The 22319-nt window shown below is 40.3% G+C and overlaps 2 protein-coding genes across 2 annotated transcripts in view; one reads left to right on the plus strand and one right to left on the minus strand.

Annotated features, from left to right (window-relative positions):
• Positions 1–22319, minus strand: part of cyp24a1 (cytochrome P450, family 24, subfamily A, polypeptide 1) — a 78741-nt gene that overhangs the window by 46021 nt on the left and 10401 nt on the right. The window lies entirely within an intron of this gene.
• The window catches only part of zfp64 (zinc finger protein 64 homolog (mouse)), a 50477-nt gene that overhangs the window by 2997 nt on the left and 25161 nt on the right, over positions 1–22319 (plus strand). The window contains exon 2 of the mRNA XM_073061641.1: positions 11670–11903. Coding sequence (XP_072917742.1) covers positions 11670–11903 — 234 coding nt within the window. The remainder of the gene's footprint in view (positions 1–11669; positions 11904–22319) is intronic.

A 22319-nucleotide genomic window follows, 5' to 3' on the forward strand; every position in this document is an offset into this window, starting at 1 on the left:
CAAATCTCTTACTATCTTTCCTTTCAGTTAGTCCTGACGAAAGGTCTTGGCCTGAAATGTCGACAGTGCTTCTCCCTATAGATGCTGCCTGACCTGCTGCGTTCCACCAGCATTTTGTGTGTGTTGCTTAGATCATCGCTGATCTGATTTCAGCCTCAGCTTCATTTTCGGGCCTGATTCCCTTTCAATTTCTCAGACTAACTTCTCTGTAGAATAGCTATGTCAACATATTTCCACTTTAAGATATGTCAGCCAACTTTAATTTTTGTAGGCCAACTTAAGATGGACAGCTACTCATGGTATTGTGAAACCTTCCAAAGGAATATAGCCAGTGAGTAGTGAGGTTAGCACTGGCTGCATGCAGCAGTCATGCAATTAAGCTTACAGTAGGAAATTGTCCTGTTGCCTGTTGTGGAAGCCACTTAGCTATTGTGCATTGCAACCCCTTGCATCTGTTTTCAGGTAAGTTCTTATGTTTTACCCCATAAGATTTTTGCAAGAAAGCAGATAAAGAAATTTTCTTCACTGAACAGAGTACTTAATTAAATAAAAATCTAAGTTATCTGAAAATTTTGCAAGAAAATAAGAATTCAAGTTAGGAATGTTGATTAGCATTTATAAGTGAAGCAGAAATCGACAGTAAATATTGCATCTTCATTTTGCAAATCTTCTAATCACTTCCAAATTCAATGAAGTGTGTGATTAAAGAGGTTATATATATATATATAGTGTATTCCTGTTAATTGGGCCATTGATAGTGACTTATTTGGGACACATCTTTGGGACTAAAGCACTAGATTAGTGGTCGCCAACCTTTTTAAGCCCAAAATCCCCTACCTCGGCCTTAGTGAAAGGCAAGATCAACCTACTAAATCGATTAGTGACACGCATGCGCACCGGGGCAGAAAAGATCGGAAGTAAAACCCTGCAACCCTGAAGTAGAAATAATGTATAAACAACAGGGGGTACCCACCCTTGTTTTGCACCGCGGACCAGTTTAATATTGACAATATTCTTGCGGACTGGGGGTGGGGGGGGGGTGTTGAACACGACCGGAATACAGCGATACTCGAAGCAGGTTCCTTATGTCCAGTCTGTTCCGCAACGTAGTTTCCGCGGCTCTCTGCACTTGCTCACGTGTTTTCCGCTGGGGAAAAAAACTCAGTGGGTTCGTCTTTAAGTGCAGGGTGCTTGGATTCAAGGTACTGAAGCAGTTTTGAGGGCTTCATTGCCTCATTAGACAGCCTCCAGGCCCCAACTCCCGGTGGTTGGGGACCAATGAATTACACTGTGTAGTGTGGGGGAGCTACACGCATGCACACTGGGCAGAAAGAACGGAACTTATAACCCGCAACCCAGAAACAGTCTGCCAACAGTATTTGTATATTTATTTCTCTTTTTTTTGGGGATCTACTGGGAATGTCTCAAAGATCGACCAGTCGATCGCGATCGACGGGTTGGCGACCACTACACTAGATCCTTTTTTATCTCTTTGAGATTCCTTTTGTTTATTTGGGACACTTATGCCACTTAATAAGGACAGGAGATTGTTGCCGAACTAGCCTCAGTCACATGTACTTATGTGTCCATTAAACACCACACTGTGCTTGGTGTGAACAGTTTTTAAATAGTGGCATCTGTGGGTATCTGTGTTCAAATAACTGAGATTTTTTTTGTCACTAATATTTGGTGAGAAATAAGCAGTTAGACAATTCAGAATTGCTTTGCTCACTGAAATTTCAAGTAATCAGGCTTGGAGATGCCAGAAATGACCTGGAGTGAAAATGAAATTATTTTACTACTTCAGCAAATTTGGACCTATGTAGAATTTGAAAGCATCGACAATCATCTTAAATGTTACAAAGAAAATGAGGATGCAATCGTCGAAAGCATTGTATGAAGGCAGTCCATTATCTCAACTAGGTGCCTGTGCTGGTTTGTTTATTTACAGTCAGTCAAAAGAACACAGCAGCATACACTGGATAAATTCCTTCGTCGATAAGTATTAGGCACTAATACACAGTCTTATAGTACTGTAGTAGTATTGGTAGTGTTCTTATTCTGTATTTCATTTAATTACATAATTTATTACTTAGTTAAGCAGTAGTTTGTTGGTTTTCTACCTCTTTAACTATTTCCATGGAACTGAAGCTAATTTGTCAGCTGCTTAATTGGGTCAAAATGTACTGTTTCTGATCTGTCCCAATTAACCAGAATCCATTGAACTTGTAACTTGATTTAGGATGGTTCAGTACATTACTGCATGAGACCTTGTGTTATGTAAAATTTGAATTATTAACTTTTTTACCATACTATTTATTCAGTTTTGCTAATTTTTTGGGTAGGGTAGCGACTTGCTCAGCATTTCCACTCTTTTTTTGATTTTACTTGCAATTTAGATTGATGTCTCACATGTTGTGATACTATTCTAGCTATAAGTAAAGGACCCTGTGGTACACTGTACAACTGAACAACTTTCTCTATCATTCCTAAATACTGCACTTAATCAATATAATCAAAAATCAAATACTTGCTTCATAGAAGTTGTCTGGAACATTTGCATAAGGATTTATGCAATTTGATATGAAGGTTATTTAATAAGTTCCATTTCTTATGTCTACTTAATTGACATTCAGACTACAATGCCAGCATCAATTCTTAACCATGCTTGGATGTTAAATTTGATGAAAATTTCTGAGAAAGATTAAGGGCTCCCTCTGGTGTTGAACCAACTCAAAAACATGCCAAGGTCAGAATCTGTGGGTTCATGCCTGGTATCATGCTCTAGTTTGAGTTATAAGTAGAGAGCTGATGGTCTGAGCTAATTTAAGGCAAAGAAGGATAGGCTCAAGTTCAATTGCAGTCAAATGACCAAAATATTGGACCATGAATGGAATGTACAAATTAAATTCCTGTAGAAAGTGGATTGTTTGGGGTCATTCGCTTTGACTGAACAATCAAATTTTGGGTTGGTGATGATGCACATTCAACTAAATGTTGCTGAAGCTGAATAAACATTAAGATCTGTGAATATATGAAATGTGGAGGTTTTGTGTGAATGATAAATTACTAAAAGTTCTATTGCGGGGCATAGTGTTTTTATATGCTACACAATTGAATATTATGCAAAATTTAGTTGTTAAATGAGATCAGCCCTTCCATGAATGGGTTGGGAAATTGTAGAGTGATATTCTATGTGAGTAACATGCTTGTGTGTGAATGCATCTGAGCATAGCAGATATTTTAGTGTGTGTTCTATATGTAACTGATATCACTGCTGTGAATTATACCACACGTATGCAGTATGCAAGTAACAAGGTCTTTAAACATTGAAAGAACTTCTGTCACCAGAGAGTTGAGATTCATTTTGGCATCAGTTACATCAGTTATAATCAAGATGGTGCCAATAAGACCATAAGACAGAGGAGCAGAATGAGGCCATTCAGCCCATTGAGTCCACACCACCATTTCATTGTGGCTGATCCTGGATCCTATTCAAACCCATACACCTGCCCTCTATCATATCCCTTGATGCCCTGACCAATCAGTCATCTTTCTACTTCCTCTTTAAATATACCCTCGCTCTTGGCCTCAACCGCAGTCTGTGGCAGATCATTCCACAGATTCACCACTCTTTGGCAAAAAATAAATTCCTCCTTGCTTCAGTTGTAAAAGGTCACCACTCAATTTTGAGGCTCTGCCTTTTAGTTCTGGATACTCCCAACAGAGGAAACATCCTCTCCCCATCCACCTTGTCTAGTCCTTTCAACATTTGGTAGGTTTCAATGAGATCCCCATGCATTCTTCAAAATTCCAGTAACTATAGGCCCAAAGTTGCCAAACGCTGCTCATACGTTCACCTCTTCATTCCTGGAATCATCCTTGTGAACCTCCCCGGACTCTCTCCAATTTCAGCACATCCTTTCTGAGGTAAGGGGCCCAAAAATTCTCCAAGTGTAGCCTGACTAATGTCTTATTCAGCATGATCTCCTTGTTTTTATATTCTCCTTGAAATAAATGCCATTTGCCTTCTCTACCACAGGCTCAACCTGTGAATTAACCTTCTGGGTGTCTTGCATGAGGACTTCTAAGTTCCTTTGCACCTCTGATGTTTGAATTTTTTACCCTTTAGATAATAGTCTACACTGTTGTTCCTGTTAGCAAAATACGTTATCCCACGTTTCCCGATATGTGGTGATTTTTTGCATGCACCTCTGATGGGGATCATCAAATATTCCTATTTAGGACAACTGCAGCTGAAACCATGGTCACAGTCATGGGTACTTCTGTAAGCAATGTCCTTTCAAGACATTTATAAATATCTAAAATTGGCAGATCCCAAACTGCAGACTCTATTCATGAGTGCCCCTTTAAGAAAACAGAAGCGCAGAAGACGAGCCAATCTACAGATACAATTGAAACAGAGGCTTTAGATCCTACTCCCAACTATTCTGCTGGCGAATGTACAGTCTCTGGATAATAAAACTGAAGATCTCAGAGCAAGATTGCATTACTAGAGGGACACCAGGGACTGCTGTCTATTTTGCTTCATGGACTCATGGCTCACCACCACCATTTTGGATACAACACTGCAGCCCAATGACTTTACCATCCTCCACTAAAACAGGGCAGGTCAGTCTTCTTAAGGTAGAGGAAGTGGAGTATGTCTTATGATTTACTCATCATGGTGCACAGACATATGGTTCTGTCTCAATCGGGCTCAGCTGTCCTGGAATATCTAGCGATCAAATGTCGTCCATTTTATCTTCAAGGGAGTTTACCGCCATCCTGTTAGTAGTGTACATTCCACCTCAGGCCACACTTGACCACAATCAAGAATGCTTTTTGTGCCATCACACTCCTTGAAAAGTCTATCACCCAGCTGTACTTCTACTCCCAGTGCATAGGCAGAGTCTAAAGTCCACAACACCAGTGGTGATGACCAAGAAGGTATGGTCAAATAGGTGGAGGAGCGCTTACAGGGATGCTTTGAGTCGTGGAGTGGACAATATTCAGGGATTCATCATCAAATATGAATGAATATGCCATACTTGTCATAGACTTCAAGACCTGTGTCATTGAGCGTGTGCCTTCAAAAACATATCCAAACCAAAAGTCGTGGATGAACCAGACATAGTCTGCTGAGGGCTAGATCTGTGGCATTCAGGACTGGTGAACCAGAACTACACAAGAAGTCCATGTATGACCTACGGAAATCTATTTTAAGAACAAAAGCAACCAATTCTGATTGAAGTTAGAGACCATTACTTCCTACAAAGCGAAACTTAACATCATGAATGGCTGTGATGCTTCACTCCCAGATGAGATTGACACCTTTTATGCACTCTTTGAAATGGAGAATAAAACTACACCATTGCAAATCCCTGCAGCATCTGGTGACTCTGATCTCTTTCTTGGAGGCTGACATCAGAACGTCTTTCAGCCGGCTGAGGGTGAACCTTTGCAAGACATCAGGACCTAATGGTGCACCTGGTAGGCCACTGAAAACCTGTGCCAACCAACTGGTAGGAATGTTTAAGGACATCTTCAATCTCTCCCTGCTACAGTCAGAGGTTCCCACCTGCTTCAAAAGGGCAACAATCATAATAGTGCCCAAGAAGAGCAGGGTGAGCTGCCTCAATGACTATCACTCAATTGCACTCACATCTACCATGACAAACTGCTTTGAGAGGTTGGTCATGGCCAGAGTCAACTCTTGCCGAAGCAAGGACCTGGACCTGCTGCAATTTACCTATGCCACAATAGGTCTACAGTGAATGCAATCTCACTGGTTCTCTGCTGGGCTTTAGATCACCTGGACACTAGCAATAATTTAAAAAAAAGTCAGGCTGCTGTTTATTGATCAGACTCAGCATTAAATACAATCATACCTTCAGTACCAGTCAACAAGATGCAAAACATTGGTGTCTGTACCTCCCTCTGCATCTGGATCCTTGACTTCCTCACCGGGAGACCACAGTCTGTGTGGATCGGAAATAACGTCTCCTCCTTGCAGACAATCAATGCTAGTGCACCTCAAAGATTAATCTGCTGTTCTACTCTCTACAGCCATGATTGTGTGGCTAGACACAGCTAAAATGCCATCTGTAAATTTGCTGATGACACAAATATTGTTGGCAAAATTTGAGATAGTGATGAGGAGACATACAGGAATGAGATAGATCAGCTGGTTGACTGGTGTCGCATCAATGACTTGCAGTCATCATAAGACCAAGGAAGGGAAGTCGAGAGAACACACGCCAAACCTCTTCGAGGGATCAGTGGTGGAAAGGGTGAGAAGTTTCAAATACCTGAAGTTTCAGTTTCAGCATTAGAATTAGAATTTACTTAAATCTTCCATCCATCCCACAACGTGAGGGAGTAAAAATCTTTACATTATGATTCCGTCACAATGCACAGACGTGAATTTACAAGTCTAATGGCTTGTAGAAAGAAGCTATCCCATAGCCTGTTGGTCCTGGCTTTAAAGCTGCATTTAGCAGAAGGAAGGTCTGCAAGCCATCAAGAGGAAATGCAGTAGTACAGCCAACATCGCCGCCTTACTCCAGATGAGCTAAATGTTTTTTATGCTCGATTCTGAGGTTGATAGGACTGAACCCCAGTGTGGGTGGTAGCATACTGCAGATGTAGTTTTTAACCAGCCTCTCAAAGCACTTGCTTATGATTGAGATGGGTGCAACAGGGTGCCAATAATTCAGATATGTTCTCTTGGTTTTCTTAGGTACAAGGACAATAATGGGCGATTTAAAGCAGGAGGGCACTACACATTGGGGAAGGGAGAGATTAAAGATGGCTGTAAACACACCAGCCAGTTGTTCAGCACACACTTTAAGGACTGGGGTGCCGTCCAGCCCCACTGCCTTGCGGCTGTTGACAGTTCTACGCACCCCAGCCTTGGCGATAACCAATGGGCAGTTCCCCTTGATGACTCTCCTGGATATTGATGCAATTGTGATGAAGACACAACAGTGGCTATATTTTAATTGGAGTTTGAGGAGACTTGGTATGTCACCAAAGATTCTGGTAAATATCTGCAAATGTACCTTGGAGAGCATTTTAACTGGTTGCATCAACGTCTGGTATGGAGGGGTTACTGCATAGGATCAGAAAAAGCTGGAGAAGGATATAAAGTCAGCCAGTTACATCATGGACACTAGCCTCCCCAGCATAAAGGACATCTTCAAAAGATGATGCCTCAAAAAGATGGCATCTGTCATGAAGGACCCCCTTCAGCCTGGACATGCTCTCTTCTCATTGTTTCCATCAAGGAGGAGGTACAAGAGCCTGAAGACACACGCTCAATGCTTCAGGAAGAGCTTCTTCCTCTCTGCATCAGATTTCTGAATGGACAATGAACCCATGAACACTACCTTGTTAGTTTTTGCTCCTTTTTTGTACTACTTATTTAGTTTAATTTCAATATATAATTCTTATTGTGATTTGTAGGTTCATTATTATGTATTGCAATGTACTGCTGCCCCAAAACAACAAATTTTGCCAGATATTCCAGTGATATTAAACCTGATTCTGATGCTGAGGCTGCACTGACATAGCGTGAGGTTCTTGAGTTGGTCAGAACAGCAATGTCTTTAACCAAGCAGGCTGATACTGAGTGTTCATTCATTTCTTTAAAACCATAAGAGAGAGGAGCAGAATTAGGCCATTTGGCCCATTGATTTTGCTCTGCTATTTCATCATACCTGATCCATTTTCTCTCTGAACCCCCTTCTCCCCGTAACCTTTCATGCCCTGACTGATCAAGAATCAATCAATCTCCACTTCATTTTCTCCCAATGACCTGGCCTCCACGGTGCCTGTGGCAACGAATTACCATCTTCTGACTAAAGAAATATTTTCTCATCTCCGTTCTAAATGAACATCTCTCTATTCTGCGACTGTACCCTCTGGTCTTAGACTCCCCCACTGTAGGAAACATCTTCGCATCCAGTCTCTTCAGGCTTTCAACATTTGAGGGGTTTCAATAAGATTCCCCTCCCACATCATCCTTCTTAATTCCAGTGACTACAGACGTCAAACGCTCCTCATGTGGTAATCCTTTCATTCCCAGAATCATTCTCGTGTACCTCCTCTGAACCTTCTCCAACGTCAGCACATCCTTTCTTAGATAATGGGCCAAATACTGCTCACAATACTGCAGGTGAAGCCTCGCCAGTGCCTTATAAAGCCTCAGCATTACATCCTTGCTTTTATATACTAGCCATCATAAAATGAATACTAACAATGCATTTGCCTTTCTCATCACTGACTCGGTTTGCAAGTTAACCTTCAGGGAACCTGCATGAGGATGCCCAAGTCCATTTGCAACTCGTATTTTTGAACTTTCTGCCGGCTTAGAAAATGGGCTACTCTTTTGTTCCTTCTTGCAAAGTGCATGACCATACACTTATTGACATCGTATTCCATCTGCCACTTCTTTGCCCATTCTCCTAACATGTCGAATTCCTGCGGCCTCCTCAACACTACCTGTTCCTCCAGCTATCTTTGTATCATCCACAAACTTGGGCACAAAGCCATCATTTTTGTTATCCAAATCATGTAATATAATGTAAAAAGAAGCGGTCCCAATACCGACCCCCTACTGAGCACCACTAGTCACCAGCATCCAACCAGAAAAGACTCCCTTTATTCCCACTTTGTCTCCTGCCAATCAGCCAATCCGCTATTCATGCTAGTATCTTTCTTGTAACACCATGGGTTCTTGTTATGTAGTCTCATGTGTGGCACATGTGAAGAACTCCTTGGGGATTTCCTTAATCCTACTTGCCAAGGCCTTCTCATGTTCTCATGTCCACTTCTAGCTCTCTGTCCCTTCTTTAGCTCCTTCCTGGCTACCTCATAATTCTCAAGAGCTCTTCCTGATTTTTGCTTCCTAAACCTTAAGCATGCTTCCTTCTATCCTTATGACTAAATGTTCTACCTCTCTTGTTCTCTCATGGTTCCTTCACCCTGTCATCCTTTCCCAATCTCAATGGGACAAACGCATCCAGAACACCAGGTAAGTGCTCCCTAAACAACCTCCCGGCTTCCCTGAGAATATCTGTTCCAGATATACACTACCAAGTTCCTGTCTAATAGCATCATTCTCCTCCCTTCCCCATACAATCTGTTCCTAACCCTGTCCAAGGGCTATGCTAAAGGTCAGGAAGTTGAGGTTACTGTCTCAAAAATGCTCTCCTACTGAGAGATCTGTCACCTGACCAAGTTCATTGCCTAGTATTAGAACCAGAATGGTGTGTTCTCTACTCAGCCTGTCCCTGCTGATCATCAAGTACCTATCTATACTAATCCCCATCATACTGCTAGGTGTATCGCCTACCGTGCCTTGGGGATTAAAATGTTTGTATAGATATTTCCTAAATGTTGTGAAAATACTTGCCTGTCATCTTTTCAGATGGTGTGTTCCAGATTCCACTATCCTCTAGGTGAGAAGGTACTACAACATAGCCACTCTAAACCTCCCATCAATTACACTATATCTATACTCTTTATTTATGGTAAAATTATTATAAAGCTATGATCAATATACAGTGGTAGGCAAGGTCCCCTAGCTAAAGGAACTGGCAGATGAACTAAGTAAGTATTTTGTATTTGTCTTCATTGTGGAAAATACTAGCAGTCTGTGGAAGTTTGAGAGGTTGGTGTTGGCACCACTTCACTTTATGTTATATGTCAATGATTTGGATGACGAAGTTGATTTTATGGCCAAGTTTGCAGATGATATAAAGATTGGTGGAGGTGCATCCATCTTTACTGTGGAAGATACTAACAGTATGCTGGAAGTTCGAGAGTGTCTGGGAGAAGAAGTGAGTTATTAGGGGGAAGGTCTTTGGGAAGCCGTAAGGTCTGAAAGTACTGGATAGGTCACCTGGGCCAGATGAAGTACACACTAGGTACTAGGAAAGACGTAGTTAAAGAGGCATTAGTAATGATCTTTCAAGAATCAGTAGATTCTAGCATGGTTCTAGAGGACTGGAAAATTGCATATGTCACTCCACTCTTCAAGAAGTGAGGGAGGCAGAAAAAGGAAATTATAGGCCAGTTAGCCTCACCTCAGTGGTTGGGAGCATGTTAGAGTTGAATGTTAAGGATGAAGTCTCGGGTTACTTGGGGACAAATGATAAAATAGGCCAAAGTTACCATGGATTCCTTAAGGGAAAATCTTGCCTGATGGAGCTGTCAGAATTCTTTGAGGAAATAACAAGCAGTGTGGACAAGAATTGGTGGATGCTGTTTACTTTAATTTTCAGAAGGTTTAGACTGCATTTGATCTGCGATTCACACATCCTGGTGCAGTGTGGGCAAGAGTAAGTAGTGGTTGTGTCTTTTGGTTGTTCATTTGTTCCTTTCGCAACTACAGCTTGCTCGCTAAGGGCGCAGTGGAGCTTGCTCTCATGTAGCACAGCTCCTTGCACAGATTTCTTATTGAGTGCATCTTTTGAGTGCAATATCTTAGCATGTTTTAGATATAATGTTGAATTTTTTTTGGGCTGAATTTGGTGTTGTCATTGAAGTGTTTCCTTTGCCTGCCAGGGGCTTGCTGACCTTTCTTTAACTGGGAGTAAAGGTTCTGTTTGGGGAGGTGTTGGTGTTGCTTATTGTGGTGGAAATGGTGTCCATATTGGCCTCCTCCAGCATGCTGGTATTTGTGAGTCTGTCCTTCCGGCGAATCTGCGAAAATCTTTTCTAAGTGTCCTTGGTAGTATTGTTCCAGGACTTGAAGCTGTCTGCTGTAGGTGGCCCATGATTCGGCTTCATACAGTAATGTCGGAAGAATGACTGCTCTATAGACCCAAATGTTTTGTTTGGACCTGTAGGTCGTGGTCTTCAAAGTCTCATTTCCTTAATCTTGCATAGGCTCCACTTGCACCACTCGTGGTGGTTGGTCTCTGCTTTCGAGATAAAGTGATGAGAGGCATAGAGACGACAGTTAGACTCTTTTCCCCAGGGTGGCAATGGATAACATGATGTCATACTTTTAAAGTGATTAGAGTAAAGTATATATGGGGATGTTGGAAGTAAATTTGTTTACACAGAGTGTGGTAAGTGTCTGTAATGCAATGCCAAGGGTGGTGGTAGAGGCAGATCCAGCTGGGAGATTTAAGGTCTATTTTCATATAAATGTATGAAAACTGGAGGGCTGTGTGGGAGGGCACGGGTTAGAGTGATCTTAATGTGGTTTAAAAGGACGGCAAAACATTGTGGGCTGATGGGCCTGTACTATGTTGTACAGTTCTATGTTCTAGATTTTTTTTAGACTATTGTGTATAGTACTTATTAATTGTCTAACAAAATGTATTCTTGAAGAAAATTAAAAGCATTTAAGACTCACAAAATGCTGATGGAACACAGCAGGCCAGGCAGCATCTATAGGGCGAAGCACTGTCAGGACGAAGGGCCTCGGCCCGAAACGTTGACAGTGCTTCTCCCTATAGATGCTGCCTGACCTGCTGTGTTCCATCAGCATTTTGTGTGTGTTGCTTGAATTTCCAGCATCTGCAGATTTCCTTGTGTTAGCATTTAAGACTGCTGGTTTCCATGTTGGCTTAGACCAAGGAGAACAACTGTATAGAAAAGGGAGAATAAATCTTTTGTTTTGCTTTGTACCCTAATTTCTTCTTTTTATGTAGTTTCTCCAGGGGCCACCGTGTTAGTAGAAGTGAGTGCTGATATCCACATTTGTGGCATCTGCAAGCAACAGTACAACACGTTAGATACGTTTGTGGCCCACAAGCAAAATGGCTGCCATCTGGGTACAGCTGCAGGCTCAAATTCTGTTCAGTTTGTGGCAGAGGCAACGACATCAGCAACCCAGACTCAGACCGCTACAAGTACCATTACCGCACAGACGCAGACTATGTCAGGTACAAAAAAGGCAAACAGATTTTATTAGATTCTGAAAAGGAATAGCGATGGCATAGTTTTCATTTTCAGCTGTGCTTGTTAGTATTGCATTCTTGGTTGCAACTGAACTGAAATTTGTGAAATGCATGTGAATTTATTAAATCTAAGTAATTAAGCTGTTAGTGGAAAATAAATTGAGTTAACATTGGAACATTAATAAAGTTACTGTAATGTTAATGCAATATCTTGATTTTTTTTAAAAAACTAGTTCATTAACCTGAAGTTGTGTTTAGTTATCTGATCTGCCAAAAATAATGTGATATTTTGGGAGGTAGAGATTGGTGCGATTTGGAAGAATAAAGGGAAGTTTGAAACAAGGTTTTCCTTCACATATCTAGAATATAAATCAAAATGTCTTGGCCCTGGAATGACAACTGTGAATTCTACTTTTACTATTTTGTTTTTCTTGATTTTTCTACAATATTAACTAATGTACTATATATTTGCTACTCTCTCTTATTGTCCTGCAAAGTGACAGGTGGTGCAGTTCCAGTGATGGACGAGATCAGCAGAGTTTCATTTTTTTTCACAACAGCAGTAGATTTTGTGTGCATCTTACAAGTATTTTGATGTGGCTCAGGTTGCTAAATAACATGTTAAGCGATAACAGGAAACCAATATATGATATGCATCCAAATCAAAGGTCTGAGTTATTAAAGAACTATTGGTGATTGGTTGCAAGTTTTTACACAATAATGAATTCATAAAATATGACCTTCTTAAACAATGAGAACAAAACAGTGCACAGGGATTATTAAAGTTGACTTACCAAACAAGTTTCTCTACATAATTCACTTCTGAGCACAAATACTGAGTGAATGCTGATCATCAAAATAATCACAATATATGCTCTGAGGTAAATAGGTCGTCTAATAGCTTTGTGATTAGAAATATCATCTGTGTGGCAGCACTTGGCCTCATTTAAATTTGGAGATCTCAGCCAGCTTAGTAGTAGGTTCCTGAGTAGTAACCCTTGATGGTGCGTGTATGGGGCCAAAATAACTGAAGGCAGGTTTGATTCAAAATCTTGTTGCCTGATTAAAGAGCCAACCAATAAGAATGTATTATTGGATAGGAGGGACAATAGCAAAAGTAGTTCAAACCTTTATGTACTCTGTCCTCTTAATGGGAAATACTTCGGTTGGGGGGGGGGAGGAATAATCATGAAAAATTGCATTTGTAAATCACCTTATGAAAATATAATAACAAAAGAACATCAAATTACAGAAAGGTATTGATTCAGGTCAAAAATTTAGCAGTAATGGATATTCAATAAAAGAGGAAAGGGAGAGAAGCTTTAGGACGTAAGTTCTGGGGGCAGATAAAAGCACAATCACCAGTGGTGCAAGTGTGCACAGCACCAGGATTAGAGCAGCACAGAGATCGAGGAGTCTTAAGGTGCTGGAGAAATTGCAGAGATGGACTGGCCATTTGGAGAAAGCGTGGTGAAGATGACGAGGTCAAGAAGGGGTGAACAAGACTCTAAGCAAGTTCAGCTACAGGCAGCAGAGTTTTGGGTGAGCAAAAAGTTGAGGAGATTAGAATCACAGAGGCTGGCCCGCAAAATTTCAGAGTAGATAAATAAGTAGGAAATGTCTGAGGGCCTTATAACACTCTAATTTGAGGTGTGGTGGGGTTTTATTGTTCCAATGCTAGTAACAGGCATTTTCAGTGTAGCTCTGCTTTCAGCCCATCAGCACAGTGCAGGCCAAATTTGGTATAAACTCTTCATTTGAGGATCTGATGTAATGATCTTGTAAAACCTAGACAACATTCAGAAATTAAGTGATTAATGTGGCCAGGCAGAGTGTGATTAAGAGGAGTCAGCATGGTTTTATGCATGTAAAGTCATATGTGAAGAAGTTTTCAATGTTTTTGAAGAAGTAACCAATAAAGGTAGACAAGGGTAGGGTAGTAGATGTTGTCTATTTGGACTTCTGCAATACTGTTCACATGGTTCGGTATGGGAGGCAGATCTGGAATGTTATGTCCCATGGATTCTAGGAAAAATGATTTGGGTGGATTCAAAATTGGCTTGGAGGTAGGAAGTGAGGTTGGCGGTTGAAGCTTGTTTCTCGGAATGGGGGCCAGTGACTAAAGGTTCAAGACCCTTATTATTAATTACTTATATAAATGCTTTGGATGTGAATACACAAGATTTGATTGGTAAGTTTGCAAGTGACACAAAATTAGGAGGTGTTGTTAATCGCGAGGAAGATTGTATAGTGTAGATTAAAAGGCGATCTTAATCAGTTAGGGAAGTAGGGCCAGAGTGGCAAACAGTTTTCAGTACAGATTAATGTGAGGTAATGCCTTTTGGAATGTTAGCCCGCAAAGTCAAATCTTCATCAGGCAGGGTATTGAGTATAGGAGTTGAAACATTATGTTGCAGCTGTATAAGTTGTAGGTAAGGTCACACTTGGAATACTGTATACAGTTTTTGGCACCTTGTTGTAGAAAAGATGTTAAACTGGAAAATGTACACAAAAACTGAGGATGTTGTAAGGCTAGAGGGCCTGAGTTATAGGGAGAGGCTCGGTCTTTATTTCTTGGTATGTTGGAGAATGATTGCATGAGGAAGAAGCCTGAGGTCAATGAGCCAGTCCTCATTAGGAGGCCGGAGGTGGAGGGGATCAGTAACATTAAATTCCTTGGTGTAAACCTATCGGATGATCTGCCCAGGGATCAGGATGCAAATGCTATCACAAAGAAGGCATAACAGCACCTCTCCTTTCTTGGATGTTTGTATAGGTTCAGCATGTCACCTAAAGCTTTGGCAAACTTCAAAGTGGAGAGTATCCTAACTAGTTGATTCATGGGCTGGTGTAGAAACACCAATGCCTAGGAATGCAAAAGTCTCCAGAAAGTGATCAATATAACCCAGTCCTTCACAGGCAAAGTCCTCACCATCATTGAGCACATTTACAAGGAGCACTGAAACAAGAAAGCAGCATTCATCATTGAGGACCCCCACATCCAGTTCTTGCCCTCTACTCACTCATACCATCAAGCAGGAGGTACAGGAGCTTTAAGTCTCACACCACTAGGTCTAGGAACAGTTATTATCTGGCTTATTAAACCAGCATGGATAACTTCACTCTCCACGATTCTGAATTGATTCTACAACCTACAGGCTCACTTTCATTGACTCTATAACTGATGTTTTCAGTATTTCTCTTTACTTGCACAGCTTTTCTTTTTTTGCACATTTGTTCTTTGTCAGTCTTTGTGTATAGTTTTTCATAAATTCTATTGTATTTAATTATTTTCCTATAAATGCATGGAAGAAAATGAACCTCAAGGTAGTATATGATGATGTATACAGACTTTGATAATAGATTTACTTTGACTTTGAATGAGGGCTGATTTTGTAGAAATGTTTATGGTTGAGAGACGTAGACAAGGTGGATGGTAACAGTCTTTTTCAAAAGGTAGGGGATACCATAACTAGGGCATAGATTTGGGATGAGAGGGGAAGGTTTTAAAAGGGATCTTGAGGAGAAACCTTGTCATCCAGTGTGTGGTGAATATGTGGAATGAAATGCCAAAGGAAGTGGTTGAGGTAGGTGCACTAGTATAATTTAAACTTTTGGTTAGGTACATGCTGGGATGGTGTATGGGCTGAATGCAGAAAATTGGGGCAGGCTGTGTGGGCAACACAATTTGCATCATCTTTTTGGGCTTAAGAGCCGGTATCTATGCTGATTTGCTCTGTATACTTGTAGTATGACGCTATATGTGGCAAGTAATTTCTGTGCTGCAGTGATCATCTCTACAATCACCTCCTCTTGCCACCGTGCCATCACTAAATCTCTCTCCAACATCATCTTGGGGTCACCACTAATCAGCTCAACTGAACCAGTCAGGCAGATACTGTGGATATTAGAGCAGATTAGCACTAGTGACTAACTTGCTTAGTGACATTCCAAAGGCATAAGTTAGAAGTATGATGGAATACACTCCAGTTCCCTGGATAAGTTCAGCCCCAACAATTTTCACAAAGCTTGATGCCATCCAGGATTAGCCGGTCTTGATTAGATCCGTAGTTATTGCACACATTTACTCGTGCCACCCCTAAAAAAAAGTCTATCTCCTACTCTGTTTCCTATCTATCAACCAATTTTCCGTCCATGCCAGTATATTTCTCACAATCCCTTGATTAATTTTCTATGCAATACTGTTATGTCACTGAGGAATGATTGTTGATGCCAGACAGGGTGGTTAAGTATCTCAAACTGCTGGTTTCCTGGAACTTCCATGCACAACAGTCTCAAGAGTTTACAAAGAAAGGTGCAAAAAACAACCAAAAAAAAAACCCCATCCGGTGAGCAGCAGTTCTAAGGGCGAAGACAGCTTGTTAAATTTAGGGAGGCCAGAGGAGATTGGCCAGACTGGTTCTAGTTGACAGGAAGGTGACAATAACTCAAATAACTATGTATTAGAACAGTGGTGTGCAAAAAAAAGCATGTGTCCAACCTACAAATGGATGACTGAAGTGGATGGGCTACAGCAGCAGAAGACCATGAACATACACTCAGTGGCTACTTTATTAGGTAATGGCCTAATGAGTGTATTTTCAAAAATCCTCCATCTCTTATATGAACTTGTACTGACTTTGTCTGTAATTTATATTTTGTAAGTGTTCTACCATCATATCCTTTATAGCACACTAAAATTTTCCCAGCTGTTGTTGTTAAGCCAAATAATCTGCATCTCCCTGATTTTTAACTCTCCTTCCTTTTTAAAAATACTGGGATTGCATTTACCCTTGTCTAATCTATAGAAACTATTTAATAATCCATAGAATTTTGAAAGGCAAAAATCAAATGCATCTACTATTTTCATGACAACTTTTTAGTACAGGTTGCAAATTATCTGACCTAAGTTTCCATGCCATTAATTTCTCCAGCATGCTTTGGTTTTACTATTGTTGATTTATTTTAATTCTTTTTATTACTCACTTAGTTGTCAAGTATTTCTTGGAAATTACTTGTGTCCTCTTTTGTGAGTCCAGAGCCAACATCCATGCTTAGTTGCTCTATTATTTCTTCATTCCCCATTATAAGTTCTCCCATTTCTGACCCCACTGGACCTATGTTTACCTTAATCTTTATCTTTTTAAATACTTGTGACATTTTTCCACTTTGATTTTTCTTACAAGTTTACTCTCAATACACTATCTTTTGCTGTCTTAATTCAACATTTTTGTTGAATTCTAAACTGCTTCCAAACTTCAGACGTGTGATTTCATATGATTTCATATTTATTTCTGTCCTTCTCCTGTTAGGTACAGGTAGGTCATTTTTATCATTTTATAAAATGTATAACTGTTGCATTCTTGCATTCATTCCTTCAGTGATAGTATCGTCATGCCTTTAAATGAAGCTCCATAGTTGATCCTAGTCCCTCTTTATACCTTGAGGACTGTGTACCAAAGAGAGCAATCTGGATGTTCTTAAATCCGAAACAATGTGCAAACTGGGAGATCCACTCCATACTGAAGTCTTGGACCCTGACCCTTACAAGAAATTGAGATACAACTTTTTGACACTAAGTTTGGGGATGTTGTGGATAGTGTGGAGGGCTGTCAGAGGTTACTGTGGGATATCGATAGAATGCAAAACTGGGCTGAGAATTGGCAGATGGAGTTCAACCCAGAAAAGTGTTCATTTTGGTAGGTCAAATATGATGGCAGAATACAGTATTAATGGTAAGACTCTTGGCAGTGTGGAGGATCAGAGGGATCTTGGGGTCTGAATCCATAGGACACTCAAAGCTGCTGCGTAGGTTGGCTGTGTTGTTAAGAAGGCAATGGTGCATTGGCCTTCATCAACTGTGGGATTGTGTTTGAGAGCCGAGAGGTAATGTTACAGCTTTATAAGACCCTGGTTAGACCCCACTCGGAGTACTGTGCTCAGTAACTCACTACAGGAAGGATGTGGAAACTATAGAAAGGGTGCAGAGGAGATTTACAATGATGTTCCCTTGATTGGGTAACATGCCTTATGAGAATAGGTTGAATGAACTTGGCCTTTTCTCCTTGGAGCGGCGTTGGATGAGGGGTGACCTGATAGAGATGTATAAGATGATGAGAGGCATTGAACGTGTGGATAGTCAGAGGCTTTTTCCCAGGGCTGAAATGGCTAACATGAGAGGGCACAGTTTTAAGGTGTTGGAGAGTAGGTACAGAGGAGATGTCAGGGGTAAGTTCTTTCATGCAGAGGGTGGTGAGTGCAAGGAATGGGCTGCCGGCGACTGTGGTGGAGGCGGTAAGGTCTTTTAAGAGACTCCTGAATAGGTACATGGAGCTTAGAAAAGTAGAGGGCTATGGGTAACCCTAGGTAATATCTAAAGTAAGTAAATGTTCGCCGCAGCATCGTGGGCCGAAGGGCCTGTGTTGTGCTGTAGGTTTTCTATGTTTCCGTATCTATCAACTTCTATCAAGGATGCCAAGAGAGAATGCCCATCTAAATTCAGACCAGACCAGCCTTCAGTTGTGGCATGGCTTACATCTTCGAACAGGCTACAGAAGAAAGTCAGGCAGTATTGCTGACAACATTGCAGAATCAGAATCAGGTTTATTATCACTGGCATGTGACATGAAATTTATTAACTTAGCAGCAGCAGTTCAATGCAATACATAATATAGAAGAGAGAGAGAAAAAATAATAAATAAAATAAAACAATAATAAATAAGTAAATTGATTAGGTGTACTGAATAGATTTTTTTTAGATATGCAAAAACAGAAATACTGTATATTTTTTTTAAAAAGTGAGGTAGTGTCCAAAGTTTCAATGTCCAGTTAGGAATTGGATGGCAGAGGGGAAGAAGCTATTCCTGAATCGCTGAGTGTATGCCTTCAGGCTTCTGTACCTCCTACCTGATGGTAACAGAGAGAAAAAGGCATGCCCTGGGTGCTGGAGGTCCTTAATAATGGACGCTGCCTTTCTGAGACACCGCTCCCTGAAGATGTCCTGGGTACTTTGTAGGCTAGTGCCCAAGATGGAGCTGACTAGATCTGCATTTCATTTAAAAAATCTTTTTATTAATTATTATTGAAGATTAGCAAAACAAAAGATACATTAAATCAGTATGTCTTTATATACAATAAAGAATTAAATTAGCAAATAACTGATTAATAAAGGTAAGCAATATATCAATAATAATAAGAGAAAATAAAGTGTTAAGAATATTTTTTTTGAAAGAAAAAGAAGGGAAAAAAAGAACCCCTACTAACTGAAAAAAATAAAGAAAAACTCATTGGGAGCACAACCCCGGAGCTATACATCATACAAGCTTCCATAGAAAAAAATATCAATCCGCCAACTCAAATCCTCTTTTTAAAAAAAAATTGGAAGGAAGCCATATTAGTTAACTCAAATCAAATGATAGTAGTGGGCAAATGAACCCCACCTTTTCTCAAAATTAAATCAAAGATCGAAAGTTCGACTTCTGATTTCCTCCAAACTAAGGCATAACATAACAGAGGTATTTAAAATTATGAGGGAGATAAACAGAGTTGACGTGGATAGGCTTTTTCCATTGAGAGTAGGGGAGATTCAAACAAGAGGACATGAGTTGAGAGTTGAGGGGAAAAAGTTTAGGGGTAACACAAGGGGAAATTCTTTACTCAGAGAGTGGCAGATGTATGGAACGAGTTTCCAGTAGAAGTGGTAGAGGCAGGTTCGATTTTTATCATTTTAAAAAAAAAATTGGATAGGTATATGAGCAGGAAAGGAATGGAGGGTTATGGGCTGAGTGCAGGTAGGTGGGACTAGGTGACAGTAAGCGTCGGCACGGACTAGAAGGGCCGAGATGGCCTGTTTCCATGCTATAATCGTTATATGGTTATATGGTTATATGTTATGGTTATCACCTGAGAGAATCATTGTATCAAAGTAGGAGCAGAAACATCTTTCCATTTCAACAAAATAGCCCTTCAGGCCAATAATGTAACAAATGCAATTACATATTGATCTGACAGAGAAATACCGTGAGTATATTGAAGGACTATACCAAATAAAACTGTCACTTTATTAGGTTGTAAATTAATTTTTAAAACTTTAAAATTTGTAGAGAAAATAAACTTCCAAAAATGTTTCAGTTCAGAACACGACCAAAATATATGTGTCAATGTAGCTGTCTCGGTTTTACTTCTGTCACACTAACTATCAACATAAGAAAACATTTTTAAAAGAGATGGAGGTCTTGCTTTGCCTAATTTAAGAATGTATTATTGGTCTGTCAATATATGTTATATGTGTTTTTGGTTATATTGGGCTGATAGAGATGAATGACCGCCTTGGACTGATTTGGAATTGAATGCTGTGAAACAGTTTCACTTAACTTCATTATTAGGAGCTTCTTTACCTGTACAACTGGCCAAAATTACTAATTTAAATTCATATCCTGTGATTACGCAGTCATTACGAATTTGTTTCCAGTTTCGTAACTTTTTTAATCTTAAAAAAAATTAAACTTTTTAGTTTAATTTATTGAAAGTATTTATTTAAACCTTCATTAAGTGATCCTACCTTTCTTTTTTGGAGGAATAAAGGGGTTTATTCCTTCATGGATCTGTTCCAGGATGGCCGAATGATGTCTTTTGAGAAATTAGTAACTAAATACTCTCTCTCATATTCACATTTCCTGCAATATCTTCTTGTCAGACACTTCTTACAAAAATACTTGAGTAGTTTTCCATATGTACAAGATTCTGACCTGTTAGGTATTATTTTAAAAATGAATCCTTTAGTGAAGGGTTTTATTGGGAAAATTTATAATTTATTGTTACAACAGCATACTTACCCTTCACTTAAGATTAAGCAAGATTGGGAGAGAGAGCTTAACATGACCATGATAATAGAAGATTGGTTGCGGAATTTGAAGTTGGTTAACTCTTCTTCGATCTGTGCCAATCACTCTCTAATTCAATTTAAAATTGTACATCGCTGGCAAGATTTACAACCTTCTGAAGCTTCTTTTGGTCCTGTGCAGTAGCCCCTCCATACCAGACAGTGATACAGCCCTTCCTGAAGAGCTTAACACATTCCACGCAAATTTTATTTTTATTCGGATATCAAGCATGGATCATTTCCTTCCAACCCAACGAGACTGCACTGCTCTATTTAAACCCATGTGAGCCATTAACCTACTAACCCATACATCTTTCAAATTTTGGAGGAAGCTGGAGCACCTGGAGGAAGCTCCTGCAATCATGGAGAGAGCATACAACCTGCTTACAGACAGCAACGGAATTGATCCCGGGTCACTGCCACTGTGTGAATATCAGGATAACCCTTACCATGCTGTGCGTTTTGAACAGAGGAGAAATAAAATGTCACCACCCACCCTGACAGCCTCCAATGGAATGCTGCCAACTGGAGTACGTGCTGGGGGCTGTGCCAAAGCTGGTGCAGGCACCCCACTAGGGCTGGATGGGAAGGGACCACAGTACAAAGTTGTTACACTACCAGATAGGGGGGGGCAGGTTGGATGAGGAAGTCCTTCAATCATTACAGAAGTGACCCGGGGGCGACATGAGTGGCATCAGTCCTTATGGTCTTAAGAAATGTAATGGAACACTACTTAACACATTGTCTATAAACATAAAAATAAAAAGGAATTGCACAGTTTATTCTTGTAAATAATTTTTATTATGTATAAAAATTATTTTGATACAAAAATAATCAATGCACTTTCACCATTTTGAACATGAGGTCATTCGTTCTGAGAGTGAACTTGCAGAAAACATCTGGCCTGAATGGTGTCCCTAGCTGTATCCTTTGATCCTGGGCCAGTCTGCTGGCAGGGTATTTGTACACTTCTTTAACCTCTCCCTGCTTCATTCTGAGCTTCCCACCTGCTTTAAGAAGAATGCTATGATCCTGGTACCTAAGGAAAAACAAGGTAACGTGCCTTAATGACTACCATCTGATGGCTCTGATAGCTGCCATCATGAGGTACTTTGAGAGACTGGTCATGGTATGCGTTAATTCCAGCCTCCCAGAAAACCTCATCCCATGGTACGGTAATTTGTCCATGGTTGAAACAAGTCTACAGCAGATGCCTTCTCCCTGGCTTTATACTTATCTTTGGATGAGTATAGCCTTCAATATGATAATTCCCAGCAAACTCCTCTCCAAACCTGTAGATTTGGGATTCAGCACCTCTCTCTGCAACTGGATCATTGACTTCCTGACCAACCAACCAACCAACCGCAATCAGTAAGGATACAACTCCATCATGATTATTCTCAAAATTGGTGTCCCACAAGGTTGCTTATGTTTGAAATCAGTTCATGACAGTATGTTCCTTTAGGGGGCAGTGCAATACCAAAATTGCTGAAACACCAACCTTCATGCAATCCGTCAAT

Source organism: Hemitrygon akajei, chromosome 11 (assembly GCF_048418815.1).
Source record: "Hemitrygon akajei chromosome 11, sHemAka1.3, whole genome shotgun sequence".
NCBI lineage: Eukaryota > Metazoa > Chordata > Chondrichthyes > Myliobatiformes > Dasyatidae > Hemitrygon > Hemitrygon akajei.